A 19,697-nucleotide genomic window follows, 5' to 3' on the forward strand; every position below is an offset into this window, starting at 1 on the left:
TGTGACATGACTGTACTGTGTTCTGTTTGTGTAACTACTGTAGTCAGTAACATATTTATAAGATGATAAAAAAATCAAAGTCTGTTTTTTTATTTTTATAATTGTAACAAATATACAAATAGTTACAAAAGGGACTAATATTATAATATAGTAATATTACATGCATTTTTTCATATCAAATTTAAAAAAAATGTTTTTTTTCAATACTGAAAGTAGAACACACTCTGGAATGAAAAAATGGGATACATTTCAAAAAGACCAAATTCAGGATTTGTTTTGTTTGTTATACATGTTATACACGCGTTACATGGTGATACAGTATTCATCAATATAATAAAAGACTGTTACCTGAATTTTAGGCAGGTATGAGGAAATTCACTAACATCATGTTCGTGCGAGTCAAAGATATAAAAGCCTTTTGACATTGGTGATATATAGAAAAAACTATTGTTAATTGATTTATTGGGAGATCAATATACATTTTTGTTGAATTGCTTTAAACCATTCATAAGAAACATTACACTTCATGTTCAAACTGCAGATCAAAGTTTCTGTTATCAGTCATGCTATCTATCTATAGCCTATGCTTAATGAAGGTCCATCCGCACCTCTGGACATACCCTTAAAGAGTAAATTTTGAAGCATAATCAATGACGCCAATGAAATGTAACCTTATATACTAAAGTTTAATTTTTTCAAAACAACCAATATATCAACACATTATTATTTAACATTTAATTTCATAAATATGAATTAAGAATAATTATCAAAAGCAAAATTATTAAAGTTTTATGCCTGAAATTTTCATTATATTGACACATTCATTCACTAATAGTATACTTGATATGCTGTGTGTAAATGTAATTCAAAATGTAACAAATTATAATTTCATGTACTACTAAAAAGGGGAAATAACAAATTTATAACCTAAGTGTCAAAAATCAGAACATTTATAGCTATTTATAGTACAGCAGAACTACTTTCCGGTTTTCATTCATTAATATGACATACTGCGAATCACCGCGAACCACTGCAATCGAAAGGAGTTCTTCAATGCGGATTTATTTTTAGCTGTAAATCGAGGGGATTATTTGATCAAAGCCGGGCCCATGGTAAAAAAATAGTAAACACAAATAGCTCCGCGCCTGTGGAGCCAAAATGAACCACGGATTTCTACAAAATGTCCAAATATGTTCTTACAATTATCATGATAATGTAACAAAATAGTAATTTATCCTATTTGCATCAAACAATTATAATTATCAATTATTCAAAAACATTTGAACAACAACATCAATAAAACGGAAGAAGAATAAAAAACCTTACGAACTTTTTGTTTCTTTACCATTCGAGATACATATTGCATAATATCATTTAATTTTCATTTGCCAAAATGCATATAAATTTCATTTGCAAAAATGGCTTTCATTTTACTGTTGAATTAATTATTAGATTCAATGTTTGGATCGAAACTGTGTAGTAATTTATAACAGTCATGTTTCCCTGATCGGCCCATGCAAAGATATCACTTGCAATAAATTTAATTTGCGTCAAGTCACAGTATTTAAGTTTCACTTATTGACTTAAATGCAATATTTTGAATATTTCAATGGAAATAAAATTCAATGCATTGTCAGTTTAAACAATAGTGCGCTCCATGTCTTGAGTTCATTTTATGTCGCGAGATGTGTCATAAGAATTATCATTTGATATTAATAATCATTGATTGGGGAAACATGCCCGCCTTATCTTATTTCTCGATAGTCTAAGATAGTTTGATTATTTTTTCGGTATACGACATAAATCTGAAATTCGACGTCATTCGGACGTTAAATGGCTAAATAAGCAAGTTTTGGGCAGCAGTAGTCAGTAGCGTAAATGACGAAATATATCGCTAAAAACTAGACATTCGCACTTTCGGAAAGTTTTGCCATTAAATTGCGAATACTCCTTCATCTTCATATGAGGTGGTTAAATTAGCAAAGGGAAATGAGTCGTCACTCGGTTTCAGCAGGTGCAAATGATTCAAAAATTGCGAATACAAAACAGACAATAGGGGGCGAAGGAGAATGCGGGGAGTTATCAGGACGTTTGTGTCGTCAATTGCAAAAGTTCTACAGGAGGATGGGCAGTATGAAAGATTTGTGAGCTGTCCGGAATGTTTAATTTCTGCTTCGGGTCTACACATTCATTCCTGACCGAACAATTAAATCTAAACAAAATTTAACTTTATTCCTCTAGATATATGCGTTTCTACAATAAATGAATGTTGTTACTATTTGTATTACATGTATTTTCCCTGATTTCTTTGATAATAAATGTTAGCCTGTGTTCAGTAGATTTACCGCAGATAATAATTGTCAGCTGATAAAATATTTTTCTTTACTGTTAAGAATCATACTGTTTAAAGATCGGACGATGGTGGTTTTAATTGATTCCACAACTCACCATTTAAATCAACTTCATAACCCTGTCAGTAAAGTGTTGAGATAACTCAAAAATCGCGATAAAGAGCTAAGATAAGAGTTGTCGGCTATCGGACCCTTAAACGGAGAATGGAGCGAAACGTTAACCGCTTTCTTTCTTGCTTCATCATAACAGACAGACAAAATGGTTATGGTTAAATGATCTGGAGACATAGAACACTCGGAAAGGTAATTTCAGTAACAATGACGCCAGTGACAATTTTTATTTAAACTTCGACTTCACGAACATAATTTTATTGTATCATGAGCGTGCGCCGGGTCGCGTACCCCTTGTTATTTGTAGTTTTTACAGAATTGTTATTTGTAAAGATATTGTATTGAAGTTTTCACTAGATATTAAGGACACGTCCAATTATTTTTCTCATGTAAATTAATGTTCACAAATTTAAAAGTATGAACAGTAGAGCTGTAGTCCACGAACTTTTTGAACAGCCCTCGTAGAATACATGCAGAACATTTAAAATTGCATGTAAAGTACAGACATTTAAAACGTGCATGCAAATAATTAAGCCATGACGGACATGCACATTAGCACTAACGATAACAAAAAAACGAGAAACTTATATTTCCAGTGTGTACCTCTGTGTTGGTGGCATGACATAGAGAGTCTGTATCCAGTGCAAATAAATAGTTTCAATTAAATATTATCACACATAAATTTCAATTATTTTAACACATACTACAATTACAATATTGTATTACATTATTAAAGGTAAAACAGAGCAAAAAATGAAGCAAATGCAAATATTAATAATCATTTTGCCTTAAGGCAAACTTCAATATATTAATATTATTAATCAAAAATAAAATGCATTTAAATCACAGTCACAAACTTAAACCTATTTCTAAAACATTTGACAAAATACCATAGACAGAATAAAATAATAGGTATGAGAATTTAAAAATGAGTATAACTTAGTCTAAAAGAAATTCATCATTACATATTTAATGAGTTAAATTTATTCCTATACCCAAACAACCTGATGTAAATTAAAAACCCATATAAAAAGTATTAAAAAGTTACTGTTCATCAGGTATTTCTGGACTGATACTTTGAAAGAAGGTAGATTCTGCGATCTTTGTTGGACCACTGTTGGGGTTGCATCATGTTTTGAAACTATATTATGGAGAGTGTTATACATGAGTACACGTGCAAATTGTATTTTTCAAAAAACACCATATTGTATGGCTGTAACAACTAAATGTAAAAATGGAAAACTTATAAATGTGTTTAGGAGGTTTGGAGAACAAATGTACTTTAGTTGTGATATTCTAAGATATCAAATTAATTCATTTAAAATGAGTACATCACAAAAAGCGTCATCATCAATTAGTGTGACATTAAGTTTGGTTTTTTTATCTTGTGGATTACCCAAGAGAATTTAAGAGTACGAATTATATGGTAATATTTTTTTAATTAACATATATAAAAACAGAACACTGGTATTTTAAAATATTGTTGTTATTTTTTTCATTTAAAACATAATTTCGTTTAATAAAAACACTCTTGAGGATTTCTTTTAAACTATTGACAAGAAAGAAAGTGATATCGTCTTCACGGCTTACAACTAAATTAACAGTTTAGGAACATTAAATTCCAAATACATTAAGATTAAGATTCTCATAACTATAAAAATTTTCTCCAGTGTTTTTCTTCACAATTAAAAACTACACGATGTGTTAATATGGTCACAACTTTAAACGATAGTCAGCCCTTTTGATAACCTGAACATTGTTAAGTACAGCACTGACTTCGAATTTCGGAATCGCTTGTTTATTTCTTCTTTTTTTGTTTCTTACCATATGCAAATGTATCATTCCTTTTTTGAATAATGCAAGACAATTATCTGGTACAATTTAGAACACTCTTTGTGATTTCTTGTTCCTTCTTTCTATTGTGTCAAATATGCATATAACTCGATTGTTGTAATTGATTGAACAGCAATAAAAGTATTTTAGGTGACAAGGTAACGTCCTGGGAAAGAAGATTTGCATCAAATTGTATTCAACTAATATGTCTGCCGAGATAAGTGGAAACAAGACCTTTTGCATCTCAAGGAAATAACCTGTCCGTGTGCTGCCTATATAACGTTTTGTATTTAAGTATGTAGATTTTATCTAAAGCCCAAATATTAATATATTTTAAGGCCGAATGTAATGAACAATTGATACATAAATGTCGTTAAACTGGTCGTGCTCATCATATGTAATAAATATTAACATTCATACCTTAATTTGTCTTAATATGATATTCCTATATACTCGTATAAAGGTGTATGCAAAATCATTGTATTATATTGATTTTAAAACAGGCAACGAAATATCCATTAAAAATAATGTGGAATTCAGCACTATCTAATCGATTTGAACACGTTTCAATACGTAACAGGCAGACAAAATGAATGAATGAATGACTGAATGAATGAATGGTTGCTTTTTGCTGTATGAAATTGATCTCATAAGGGAATTTATTAAACAAGTGTTTTGTCATGACGGCACTGAATAAATCAAAAATAGGATGGGGAATATGACGCGTTTAGTGAGTTGGGTTCTATTTCATAAATATGATAATTTTTATTCAAATAAAAAAAAGACGCTTCAACATGTTAGATAATTATGTTTTAGGAAACTTACACTTGTAAAAGGAAAATGAGCGCACTTGATATTTTTCTGTAGAAATCCTAAAGCATGATAATTTACAGCCTTATATAGACAATGCCTGAATAAATTAACAATACTAAAAGTGAAAGAAGAAAATATTTACTGGTTTGAAATAAATGTTTTTTTCTTTATACTAAAGATGTAAAATTTAAAATATTATCTAGCAATATTAATATTATTACGTTTATGTGCTATAAAACGTTTTCGTTTAGGCATCAATCTTTGAAAGTAATATCAAGCACTTAATGTTTTGCTTCACATTATATAAGCCCAAGTATTTGAAGGAAATATATCCAAACAAGCTTAGTTTTAGTTTTATTGCAGACGTCAAATATGTTTCAATGTTGTATTTTTACAGTAACAGCAGAAAATGAAGTCGCTATAATATAGCTTATTCATGTTCAAGACTAGTATATGACTATCTAAGAAAGGATAGTTACATACAAATCGAGCAAATAGTCTTACATATCGTTGCATTATTATGCCAGTTGTCTACAATATTAATACTTTCTTGCAATTAATATTTTATATTAACATATTATAAGCTTTTTTTGTTGCTTTTATATTTAGTAAACATAGACAGTGTTCCTTGATTTCCCTGACGTTCAATCGATCAGTGCTTATAGGCCGAATAATTATAAAAAAGTTATTTATTTATTCACTTTGTTACCTGTATCGACATTTATAAAATAATTTCATCAGAATAGTTTACTTTAATAGCATTTTCGTAGTATCCTTTATGACATTCTATTTTAAAACTCTTTTTAAAATGAAAATGAAAATTTAGAATGTAAAATTCTAATATCATGCACTGGCAGACTGATTAAAATGTCAAAGAACAATCAGACAAATTATGCAAATGGAATACAGAAACTATTTTGGAGAAAATCTTTCTTCAGTTGAGCTGAATTGTAAGAATACTATTTTCTGAAGATCAAATGTCAAGTGAAAATTTATCGCACATGTCACAGAAATATATGCAAACAACAATAAGGATGTTGTAAATGAACCATGTTTCGCGTTTGATATAATCATTTGTTTAAAAAAAACATTTAACTTGTCTATCTTATAAGCAGTCGATTTTAAACATAATGCATTGTTCTGAGTTATTCATATCTTTTTCTTTTACATTTTCATATTTTGTTTTATGTGAGGTAACTAATATGTAATAACCGTAAAACAAAAGTTTGAAATAAAAAAGCATTTAACCAATCCATGATGACAAAGTTTTCAACTTTAATGTTTATGGCAGAGCGCACGTGAAAGTTGTGAACAAAATTACATAATATTTGTGAACTGGTACTTATTTTACTGATATTTGCATACAATTCAAAACATAATAAATCAGTGCAGGAGAAACACAATGTGTTGACATTCCTAGCAATACCTATCTTATCAACAACACGAATAATCAACAGTATAATTACGTCATATAAATCTACAATTACTGAATGAGACAATTCTTTTGAGTTGCCTTCCTGTATAAAATTTATCAAAGATGTATAAATGTATTCACATCACCACTTGTTAATGTATTTATATGTGCAAAGGCACTATCTCAAAACTAAAGTAATGTATATTTATTCTATCCCTTTCCCTAAATCATGTCATGGCTATGTGCACTTGATAACTCATAATGATACATGTAATAATTATGTGAACAGAAGGAAAAGCTAAGCCACCTTCTTAACAAACTTGAATTTGCTTTCATTAGAAAAAAAACAACAACAAAAAACAATTAACTTTTTGTGATCTTACTATATAAATCAGAAGTGGAGGCGGTATTTGTTTATTTATTCCATTTGTGCTGACAAGCGTTATAAATCATTTTAGCGATAATAAATGATTTGCAAGATTGGCAGATGATTAGTTGGAGTTTTACAGAGACAAAACTTGTCAAGTCAAACTAATAAGTTTATAATAAGATGCCATTAAAGAAAAACATATATGATTATTCCTGCATTGCTGTGCTCTCAATTGTTCCGAAATAATAGCCTATAAGATATCAGACTGGGTTGGACGTTGATAATTAAATATGTCACTAAATTAAGAGTGAAATAATACCCTAGGATCTTTGCATAATAGTTTGTTTGTCTTGTAAGAACACAAGTCTTCTTTTACGATTACCTTATTGATCACTTTAATTAATATGCACACGAACAGTAAACTGCCTTCTATATAGGGTCATTAAATATTTGTTTGTTTCTATTTTAGATCAGGACAATCAAATTCAGCCAGTAAATATAAATCCAATGATTGTATCTTATATAATAATATTTCATTTATGTCGGCTATTGTTTGGATCAACGAGATTGATGATGTTTTCAAAACATTTAAAAGAAGTCGATGTATACTTAGTGACACCAAGTACATGATAAGAGGTCGACTTGACAAAACTGAATGCAAATTGAAATATTTATCTTTTAGATTTTGTAGTTTCGCACACGATAATTAAAACTTCTTTTTCCTTTACAAGACTTTCTAAACTTCACACTTTCGAACACGTCAAAAGCCTGCTTATTATGTCTTATTAACTCCTTCCTGTTTTGGCGTCTATTACCTTGTCCGTGCGCCATAAAACAAAACAAACAAAAGATAAGAAGCTTGTTATCATACATGTACGGATATTGATCCTACTAGTTACACAACGTCCACGATAACGTATCAAATGACATTCCAGATGGTATTAGTCTTTAAGGTTATTTTTCGTTTAGTGTCGTTGTATTATTTAACTGTATTTTGACAGTACCGTCCATCATACCGAGTCTGCAACATTTTCAGTTTTTGCCGTTTTTGGAGTTTCTTTAGGGAGTCATATTTTCTTCATTTTAGTTTTAACAAATTAGCCATTAAATATTTTATGATAATCATTATGCCATTCTGTTGGTGAATATCACATCATACTCAATAACGTATTAGTCAGTAAGTGTACGATAAAGCGTAGCTTATATGTCTTAAAACTTCGAAATTTAATAAATTAAATATTTGTTTTGAAGCAGCACCTTTTTTCCTCTACAACATTTCTGTAAGTCATTCCCTAGGGTCACATAGATTGCCATCGCTCCTCCGTGCCAGGGCTCACTCAGTTTATATAGGGAATAACAAACATTTAAGTATTTTTGTTTAAGTTAAGACTACAATGCTAATAGCTCTCATCCTCCTCGTACAAGTGAAATAACTTCAAGGGTCAATGTTCGTTGTATTTTTATGAAATGACTATAAAGTTTTGACTCAAATAAAGTATACGAGTTTTAACATTGTGACTTAATCTAGAAGTCAGTGATACAAAGTTAAGATAGGTTTAAACATGTTAAACAGACGGGAAAGCCTTGAGTTATTTGTACAAACCATTCCAATCATAGTCTTAAATGTTCAATGATATTTCAAATGCCTAACTAAACATTTGATAAGAGGCACTTAAATCTTTTTTTAACGTTTTAACAACCGTGCCCTTAAATTATTTCACTCCAAAGTACATCGTGATTTATCACTGAATAAGAAAGCAAATTTATTATCTTGATCTAATCTTGATTTACGATAAGGGTAATACAGGCTTACGCTATATAGTTCGATAGCTTTCGTTATAAGGGATATTACTTAATAAAGTTGAACACGACAAAAATTAATAATATCTTTATTCCCTCCAAAAGAACAGCACACTAAACGGTGGGGAAATTAAAAAAAAGTTTGTCATTCTGAAATAAATAAAGCCAATCTTGTAATTTATTGTTACTTCTATCAAGATTGTTAAAATTACCATTATAATGACTTAAAGTATGTTTGAGAAAACCGTTATCATTAATTTAAGTTGTTTATGATATTTGATCATTTAACAATCATTTGAATCTAATCAAACGGCAGGTAGCCCAAAGAAAGAATATTAGTTATTAGTTTAATATATTCGCTCGGTACACGTTACATTTTTATTCTCTGGATGAGAATTGATTTACAATTAAATTCAAACGTTTTGAAGTTAGACACTAAACAGTTGCTGACTGTTAAAATGCAAAAATACCATTGAAAGCAAAATACAGACTTCAATATATTTATTTTTCTCTATCATATTTCTTTTTAATGAAACTTAAAAGTTTATCACTGTGTGGATTAAAACAATTCTTACAATTTAACAACTTAATTCATAAGCAGACTATACGACGCGTTTTCAGTGCTACCTTATTTAGTTGTTTGACATCTTACATGCTCTTAATCCATAATTAAAATAAATGTTTGACATTTTTATAGACAATGTAGAAAAACTATGGATATCTGAGGCATAATATGCCTTTAATTAAAAAAAATGTATGCACAAAATCTAATAATCTATTATGCTCATGCATAGCACATTTAAACAAACCTGTCCTAACTCTTCAAAGAAATGTTATATTTATTATCAATATTTAATTCAACGGCCGTGGTAGAGGAATATTATGCTCTAAATGGTGTTTAATGTTGTTTGTAATATCTACTTAATGTAAGTTGATGACTAAGATATTTTGTATTTTAATTAATTAATTAATTAATTAATTAATTAATTAATTAATTAATTAATTAATTAATTCATTCATTCATTCATTCATTCATTCATTTATTAATATATTCATTCATTCATTCATTCATTAATATATTCATTCATTCATTCATTCATTCATATATACCGCCTTGACAATTGCTTTTACAACGTTCCGAGAAATAAACCCCTTGCTCGTAGACTCGAATCTAGAGTTTCCGGCCGTGTCTAAACTTAGAGTATATTTTTAAGGGGGCTCATATTTCACTTTTTTGTTTTGCTTTTGACACATTTAAGATGAACACAGAGGGTTTTAATATCAATAAGGTCATATTTTCTACCCAGGTACATACTCGTGCCTGTGGGAAGAATATGCAAGGAAAATATTGTTCATGTGTTTTCGTTTTGGATAGGAATATCTGCCCCAAGGGTACTTACCGATTGGAATACCGGTAGGTGATATGGAGTTGCATTATGATTTTGACACCCAAGGTTAACCTAAATCTTTTTTTTTCCTGTTTCGGCGCCATATGACCTTAACTGGTGCGCCGTAAAACCAAACAACAACAACAACAACAGAAAAAAGAAAAAAAAGAGCAATTGCATTTAAAATATCTAAAATATGATAATTATATCTAAAAGTATGTTTTTAACTGTCGTTTTACATGTACTACGTTTAGACTGGTATATCTTTAATATCAAGCGGTTCGAATTTTACATTGTAAAAGTTCAACAACACATTTGCGTCATATTATAATCCTTGTTGTGAAATTGAAAATTCTTTAAAACATCGAAACAATTCGTTTTATGTATAATAACCCATAGTAACCCCTTTATAAAACCATTGAATATTCTTACTCAAATTGACGTTAATTCGAAAATAATTTTATTAGATTATTTGATATGTACCTCACGTATTGATTTATAAACATAAAGTGCAGGCGTTGATTTAGGGGACAGTTTTATTACGATGAAGTGTATGCAATGTGCGACATTGCGCCTCTAACTTACATTTATAACAGATCTTAAACAAATAAACTTATCAGGGTTTTCATTCCGATCTCTTATCTTTGCTCCCTGGTGTGGAGTAAGCTGCATGAAAAGTCTCTATGGAAGGAATACAAATACTTTCTTGACAACAAATCCAAACCTGAAGAAAGCGGAGAATGGCGTCAGAAAAAGAAGAGGTAGGAATAACAATTGTTGTATATTTTTTATTTTTAAGAACATTATATTATTATCACGTTTTAAACAACGCCTTTATTGTAGCATTCAAGTTAAAAATTTGTAATAATATAATACTTAGCTTGCTCGCAATATATCTACCAAAGCAAAAAGTGAAGACTAAAATCAGCCGGCACTTTTACAGTCAACGCTATACGCTTTTCAATAACTTTTTATTTGCAACTTTTCTCTTATAGAAATGTCCAGATTGAAATGATAATGTTCATTCAGGACATTTAGCAGATCAATTACATATACTGTTAAGATAACAAAGCATATCACCGAATTTGTTCGAGGCAAAAAAAGATTTTAAAAAAATGGAAGAGCGTCATTAATGTAATACAATGTTTATAAAAAACGATTTATATATTTTGTTCAAATATGTGACAATGTTACATTTTAGATACATACCGTTTTTAGAATCATTACCTTATGCACTTTTCAGCAATATAAAGTTTTAACTGTATTAATTAATATATAAATTAATAGTATGATTATAGACGTATTCCAAACAAAAAGAAACACTGGGATAAAAATCGACTTCAACACGATTGTTTGTTTGTTTATTTATTTATTTATTTATTTATTTGATTATAAACAAACATAAACGTTTATATTTAAGTATATTATTATATATGTTAGCTATCTTGTTTATTATTCAACAATAAAGTTACACTGGTCACAAAAGAACGTCAAATAACTTTAAAATATATTTCAATAGAATAGTTAGCTGTATCAAAAATGATATTATTAACACTGACAGCAACATGCATTCAAAAGTTAAAGAGATGTTGTACATGTAACACAGGATTTAAAAAAAACGGTACATGTTTTATAAGTGACATGCCTCTATATATTTTTCTATTTTTCATGAATACTTTGAAATATACTAGTAAAATATTGTGAAGTACCAAAAATAAAGTAATTTACACATTGCAAACAGCACTAACAATCTGCATAAATCACCAAAAGAGATAAATATGTGCAAAATAGTTTGTACTGTCTTAGTAACACATTCGAACTATTGTGGTAAATATTACAAAAGCATATAGCATGTAAATTGATATTTGAATCATGAATCTTTTCTTTAAATCTTAGTACAATGTTCTCAATGTTAATTGTCTTGAAATATTTTGTCTCATCTGGAGATGCAGCTTTATATGTTTAAAAGATAAAATAAAAAGGTAATTTCGATAGCTTATAAATTATTCATATCAAGAATAGATAGATTTGAGTCTTGAAAATATGATGAAATCAATTGACATTTTTTACTGTTATAGGCCATGTTTGTTTAAGATAACCGCATTTAAAACTAAATTTAAAACGGGATATATCTCGTAATATAATAAATAATATTCAGTTGACAGTACGCTGATACCCGTTATCTATAGTGAGCCGTTTTGGTGCGTTTAAATATGATAACGTCTCAAAGTACCCGTATTAAAGAATAAGCAAACTTAAAAATGCATTCAGTAGGTTTACAATAATGTTTTACAAGCTTACAGATTATTTAATGTTATCAGGCAATAAGGGTAATCATCCACTCCTCATACATGTGTTAAACAGGTTATTCAACTTCAAGAGACAAGTTTAAACTGGACAATGCAGACATCCTAAACCAAATAAAAACGTCCAAAACCGGCAAAATCAAAAATGTTGATGATTCGGTTTGATTAAACCTGTTAATGCCAGCACCCGTGTACGTCTGAAGCAGAATTCGAACATTTAAGATATTTAAATGGTAAAATTATAAATTTAGAAACATCCGCAAATGTGTTCATACGGAGGTTTAATCAATGTGACACATTAGTGTCTTCCCAAGAAAAAAAGCGTAAGGTCCCCGAGTAAACAACTGCTAATTTTTTTTATAATTATATGAAATATAAGGAATTAAGTATTCATGTAAGGATTGCTGGTACCACCAAACTAGTAGCAAATAAATGAAAATAACTTACTATAAGTGACTCAAATACAACGACAATGTAGTGCTGAACAATCTTCAAGGATTGAAAATATAACAGCCCTGAATATAGGGGGCGACTTTGTCGCCCCCAACACGGCTCAAACAATGCAATAAAAAGGACGACAAATGGTAACATTTTTATTTCTCAAAAAAGTTTCATTCATTTGCTATTATTATAGTGAATTAGTATTTTGTAACACACACACGCATACACACACGCACACGCACACGCACGTGCACGCGCACGCGCGCGCGCACACACACACACACACACAACATTACTTTCATTATCGTTTAACATTGTCTCACCTCAGATAAATTTGTACAAATATCAAATGAAGATTTTCTTATGTTTCTGCCATGTAGCAAGAACATTAATTATAATTGTTTAACTAGTATTCTTTGGTTGTAAATGCGCTATATGGGCAGATATATTATCCAACTGAAATCATTAAGAACGATAAAAGAATTACATTTGTATATTAAATTGACAAGATTTGAGATAGCACTTCGAATCTGCTTAGGACCTTGTTTCCTTGCCTAATTTTACTTCCCATAGATAGAATAGATAGAAACTAAAATATGCATACTCTTTGTGCTATTGTTTGTAACGTCATATATAACAAATATATATTTAATCAACGGTCTTATCAATAGTTGAACATGTCTTTAACAGAAAAAATCAAATAAAATACAAAGGTTTGAATGAGAGGTTGTCAAAAACAATTTAAGATGAAAATGCCCCACAGGTGGCAATAAGATTATAAACGGTTTCCTAATTTACATACTGGGATAAAACGAAGTAAATAAGCTATTTAAAGAGATAACGGCACAGCCAAATATTTTACTCATTTTTTTCTTTCTTTAAGAAAACGAAGAAATAGCATTAAATATTGTAATAAAATTGTTACGCACACAAAACAAAATATTCTTTAAAACTAGAATGATAAAAATGGGGAAAAAGTGTTCTATTATAACGCAATGGTACACAAAACGCCAAAAGATTTTGTTCGTTGAAAAGTAAGTACAGTTATTGTATACATGTATATCAGTTTCCTACGAACACAATTTTTAAACATCTAAGAACAGTTACATTTATACAACAAATTCCTTTATACATATAGAGAAGTTTAAAATAACTCATTTATTTTTAGCTCACCGAAGCACAACGTGCTCATGGTGAGCTGTTTTGATTCCCTCCGTCCGTCGCCCGTCGTTTTCCGTCGTCAACAATTTCTATAAACAACATCTACTATGATACCAAAGACATTAACCAAGTTTAACAGGAATGGTCATTGGTAAGAAGCACTGTGCATTGTGCTAAAAGCATTGTACATTTTTATTTAACAATGCTTTAAATAAGCTATAAGAATTTTGACATCTATAGTCGAGTGGTAAAAGTCGTCGGCGTCAAATCGCTTACACCTCCCCTCTGCTGGTTTGATTCCTTTCAGGGACTTTAATCTCGTTCATGTGAAGAAGCTTCCAAAAAGGTTGGCGGCTCTACTGCCGATGCCTGCAATAATGCACGAAGAGGCACATACGGTCATCCTCCAGTAATGGATATGAATTTATTACTATATAACCTGTACAGCCTCAGTGTGTTTGTCTTAAAAATAAACAAAAAGAAACACAAAAACACAATATGTGGTGTAATTGTTTATTAACAACACAAACAACAACATAAATTTTATTGAGCTTATGCCATTAGAACACGCATGCGAGGATACAGTGAATAATACCCAACATATCTTAGGAGGTCACGTGATATATTGTTAAATTGATTTGATATATCAGTTATATTTTCTTCGATTTACAGAAGAGTGCTAGGGAGAAAAACAAGCATGCAGATTGGTAAGAAAATGTTTATGAAAAAAGTCTATATAAGTCTAAAATTGAAAATATCCTGTAAAAATGAATATGTTATTTTGATAATTATTGCGATTAGTACATTTGTTGGAAGGACAAAATATACACACAGAAAATTAGTATTTGTAGTATATCAATTGAATGGCGAATAATCTAGTTGTCTGTAATTCATAACATCAGTTTCGTCAATCAATCATTTATCCTTCGATGTAAACAAGTCAGTTGCTTGGCATGCTGTTTCTAGACATCTATAAATTCTTTCTTTATTAATATAACAAACAAGACTAATATTTCCCTGTTTTTACTCTGAGGAAATTTCAAAATATGATGACCAAGACAAACAATGCAAGAGACCGTTCACATAATGTAGCTATTTTAAGTTTCATTTTACTGATGGTTTATACGGCTTTCTCAATCCAGGTGTCTTCATGTGAAGTAAAATGGAGAGTTACATGTTTGATTTTGTTTTCATTATGCCTTTAGGCGAGTAAAGGTGTGGGACAGATTTAAAGAAACAGAGGGAGACAAATTACCACCTGATGGCCATGTCTTCTGGAATAAAGTTTACCTTGCTACCAAACTTTTTTTCTCCGGCTTTCTTTTCATGGTGGTGCTGTGTTCTGCAGTTGTGTCAAAAGGAGTTTTACTTATTTTGACATGGAATATATTCACACCTGCAGATGAAACATCATCTGGTTTGAAGACGTTTGACAAACTTTTTCACTACAACATAACAGGTACATTTTTATTTGTGTTTCATTCAAATTAACTTTTAAACGAAAACATACAGAATGAATTTTTTAGTTTTTTTTTAACAAATTTGAAATCCACTTAGCGACTTAATGAAATGTGATGTGTTTAAGGGAAAATATGTATAGATTTTAAAAGTAAAAACATATACATACTCATGAGTTCAAAGCCAATTTATTTGCATACAATTCAGAATAAATAACTAAGAATAGCATACGATAGCACAACTTAAAAAGCAACAATTTGTAATCTTTCTTGCTTTTAATATTAATTGGTTTTATAAACACATGATTTTTTTTAGTGAACCAAACCACTACTGGCAATGATTTTATAACAAATATATATTTCATTTGGGCGTTGTTTGTTATGGTTGTGACACCAAACGTTTTCACAGTGATGTTCTGTGTATGGAGAATAATATTTAGAAAATCAGGAACTCTACGTTTTAAAACACTTTTAGTGGTAGGAAAACCCGTTTTAATGTTTCTTATATATTCCAGTAAACACCTTTTACTAAAGTTCTTTGATTTTTTTTTGTATTATCTCGTTAACAACAGCCAATGATGAACAAAACATGTTAAATTTATAAACAACATATTTTGACAGAACTGCAGATGATTGTCAGTATTCAAAATAAAACAAGATAACTCAAAAACGTTCTCCTTTTTATGCACAAAACGCGTGCAATCTTATAACAGGAACATGATAGCAATTACATGTTTAATTTTACAAAATACAAATAAAAACAGAATTTCAAGAATTTTCCGTACACACATACGATGAGCGATTGAAAATTTCTTAACATATTGATGTCTTCACAAACATGAATACTCTGCTTTAAATGTGCGTTCATTCTTTCTTCTACTGTCAAATTATTTGTTTGCTCTCCGTATAGGAAACAATATACAATCCAATGATAAAAGATATATCCCATCGACCGTTCATATTTTGTTTATGTTTTATGTTAAATAGTAGGCAGTTTGTATTGTTATTTATTTCATATACTTATAAATATTTGATTATTAAAGGCTCTTTTACCTGCAACACTCCATTCAGTTGGGCTCAGCTTCCTCGTGTTTTACGTGCTTCCATCCCTTGACCCAATTTCTGGATTATGGTACAGTTGTAGCGTGTCGTTTATACCATCAATTGTAAAGCTTCATTTTGGAGCCAAGAAGCTGCGCAAGCACAAAGGTGGAGTTTATTTATTAAACACAAAATGTTTTGCATTCACAAATAGGCATAGCCTATGTATTAAAACAGCAATAAATATTTCGTAGCAAAGTGTGACAAATCACAACTTATTTTAGTCACAAATATGGTTTTCTAATGCAAAAACACTTTCTTTATGAAGTCTTACATATGCTTGAATTCATTACATTTTCAAATTATTAGACAAAAATGAATACAACTGAAATAAAATTAAATTTTGAATTATCTTACAGATTCAAATGAAAATGAGTCAAGGTTTGCCTGGTCTTTCTTAGTAAGGATAATGGCGTTTTTGTTAAGCGTAGTGTCATTGGCTTTTTGGGGTGTTTACATATCACAAGCATCAACGTCAGCAGTCCGAGTGGCTCAAATTGTGTTATCGGTCTTATCGCCTATTCTGGTGTCAGTAATTTGGATGGACAACTTTCTACCGAGTGTAAGTATTTATCATTTAGTGTCTAAACTTGAAAATAAAAATAATTATCACAATCTCGAGCAGCTTGTTAAAAATATTATTGCCCGGCTGTGCATATAATTTTACAATTCGTCATTCCTGTGACATAAGCATGTTAACGTTAAATGACAAATATTTAATTTTCACTGCAACAGTTCATCGGAATGTTACATACCTATAAAATATACGTGTAGCTTTATTACTAATTGTATTGCACTCGTTTCATAAGATACGAGGCTCACATGATATAGTTTAATTCAACTCGTGAGATAAATTCATATAATTCTGAAACAACACTAATTCAATATCCTCTATAGTACATAATTATATTCACATACAATGGCTACAATGGAAATAGTTTTTACACGAAACTATGAAATTTTGAATTATTTAATGACAGTAGTTTGTGAAGAAATGTGTGCCAGTTCCGATTTATCTTTGAATAAATGTTACGTTATGAAACGGACGGGGCGCATCAAAATATGATATGATATTAAATGGTTTTAAGATGGAGATTTTAAGATGGATAGTGTTTTTCACTTTTTTAAATTTTAAATATTCGTTTTATTACGAATATCGTTTTATGTATATTTGTATATATCGTGTGTAATTGTTTGTTTTCTATGTGTTATATTTCGTTACAGACCGATATACAGGCCACTTTCTTATTTTCTTCCGATTTCATAACCTATTAATTCTAACAACGAATTACTTTATTATTTAATTTAGACATACCTTGCATGCCGGGCCTCTGTTTCCACAAAGTTCACAGACAAACATCTCACGCATGCTGTCTATGATATTTTTGATATATTTGGTTCACGACTGAAATTGTTTCACTTGTATTTATTGAAATTATCAAGGCGTTTTTATGTCCTTTACAGATAAATGTTGTTAATCATTATGTTTGTTTATCATGTTTCTGTTATTTGTCATTGATGTATGTCGGTGATGTGTGTATGCACTTTAATTAATATATTTCCTAAGTTTACGCCAGAAATTGTTACTCTATGTATATGTTAATTATCAAGCATCTGTTTATGTCCTTTACATGCATAGGCAGCTCTTCTTACATAAAAGGACCATACGGCATTTAAGTTCCACTACTATTCAACATTTGCCTTTAGAAAACACGCGCACGCACACACACACACACGCACGCGCGCCAACGCACGCAAGCACTCAGCAACAACGACAACAACAAAACAAAGAACGGCCAAATAATTTCTGATGAGGTTTATATTATCACACCGTTTTTTACAAATCAAATAAGTTTGATCACGTTGTTCGTAATTAAATCTCCATGGGAATAGCTAAATCTTAGCAAATTGTTCATGAAATTGTTTTTCGTATCGTCAATTAACAGTTTGAAAACGATAAAGAAAAGAAAGTAAGAGGTCAGTTAAACTCTATTGTATGAACTCTGTTGACTTACATCAAATATGATATCCACTAAATTGAGTTAAGATAATAGCATATATACGTAAAACAGATATACTAACGTTTAACATTTAACTCTTAACCCCAAAATGACATATTTGATTCATATCTTCAAATTCAATACGTGCCTCTAAAATTTCAAAAATATTAAGACTATGTAACTTCAAGGAAATATCTGTTTCAGTTGCAAAAAGAACAAGAAGTAGGAAACGGTCAAAAAAAAAATCACGTGAAAAAGGTTATGAATGCAAACAATAACAATGAACTTACAGGTAATGAAAGAAACGACAACGATGACAGTGAAAAACAAATCTCATACCCGAACTGGATTTATGAGTACAAGCACACAATATTTCGCAGTAGCTTTAAAATGCATGCAGTCATCAACACATGGAAGATATGTATTACCTTTGTGATGGTTATTGCAATACACGGGTCGCCATGTGACAACTGTTTGGAAGCCTTATTCGGGAGTTTAAACCAACCTGCAAAACAAATGTCTCCGATTATAGACGATAACTGGTTGTTGAACGTGGACCTCTGCGAAACTGCTACACCATTTATTGTCGCGGTTGTTGGTATATCAACTAGCCTCGTTTGCCAAAGGTACTATATGTATATTGAACAAGTACTCCTCATAACTTCTATGAAATTGAATTCGTGACAGTTCTTCAATATAAATTTAAAACAAACAGGACAATCGTGATTCACTTTCGTTTAAATTTCAGTTTTCGGTTTTCATGTTCTTTCCCCTTTTTTAAATTTATATGAATTGACCTTATCATCGCTAAAGAAAGCCTAAGCAAATTTAGACACACTTTTATATATATTCTATCATATATTTAATGCATTAATGGATATGCAATACTTACTGAAGATTTTTTTAAATTTTCAAATTCATATTTTTTCTTTATTTTTTCAGACTAAGTGTCGCAGCAATAAAAGTTCTAGCTCAGATTCAAGGCTTCTCAGCGCCTGTTTGTTTTGTGACACCTGTTACATTTGTTTTGATAGTGACAGTTTCTTCTCAGGTTTGTCAATTTTTTTACGTCTCTTTACGGGGTGAGGTTGCTAATATTTGCCATTTTCTGTCTGTTAGTTCATCCCAATGTCTTGCTGAAAAGCTTTAAT

General features: G+C 30.3%; 1 protein-coding gene across 1 annotated transcript in view; it reads left to right on the forward strand.

Annotated features, from left to right (window-relative positions):
• Nucleotides 1-10,647: 10,647 nt before the first annotated feature.
• The window catches only part of LOC132728846 (chitin synthase chs-2-like), a 36,829-nt gene continuing 27,779 nt past the window's right edge, over nt 10,648-19,697 (forward strand). Inside the window, exons 1-8 of the mRNA XM_060714529.1 lie at nt 10,648-10,841; nt 14,661-14,695; nt 15,194-15,447; nt 15,762-15,922; nt 16,489-16,654; nt 16,906-17,108; nt 18,751-19,172; nt 19,489-19,597. Coding sequence (XP_060570512.1) covers nt 10,821-10,841; nt 14,661-14,695; nt 15,194-15,447; nt 15,762-15,922; nt 16,489-16,654; nt 16,906-17,108; nt 18,751-19,172; nt 19,489-19,597 — 1,371 coding nt within the window. The 5' untranslated portion in view covers nt 10,648-10,820. The remainder of the gene's footprint in view (nt 10,842-14,660; nt 14,696-15,193; nt 15,448-15,761; nt 15,923-16,488; nt 16,655-16,905; nt 17,109-18,750; nt 19,173-19,488; nt 19,598-19,697) is intronic.

Source organism: Ruditapes philippinarum, unplaced genomic scaffold (genome assembly GCF_026571515.1).
Source record: "Ruditapes philippinarum isolate M1 unplaced genomic scaffold, ASM2657151v2 ctg2855_1_1_1_1, whole genome shotgun sequence".
In the NCBI taxonomy this organism is placed as follows: domain Eukaryota; kingdom Metazoa; phylum Mollusca; class Bivalvia; order Venerida; family Veneridae; genus Ruditapes; species Ruditapes philippinarum.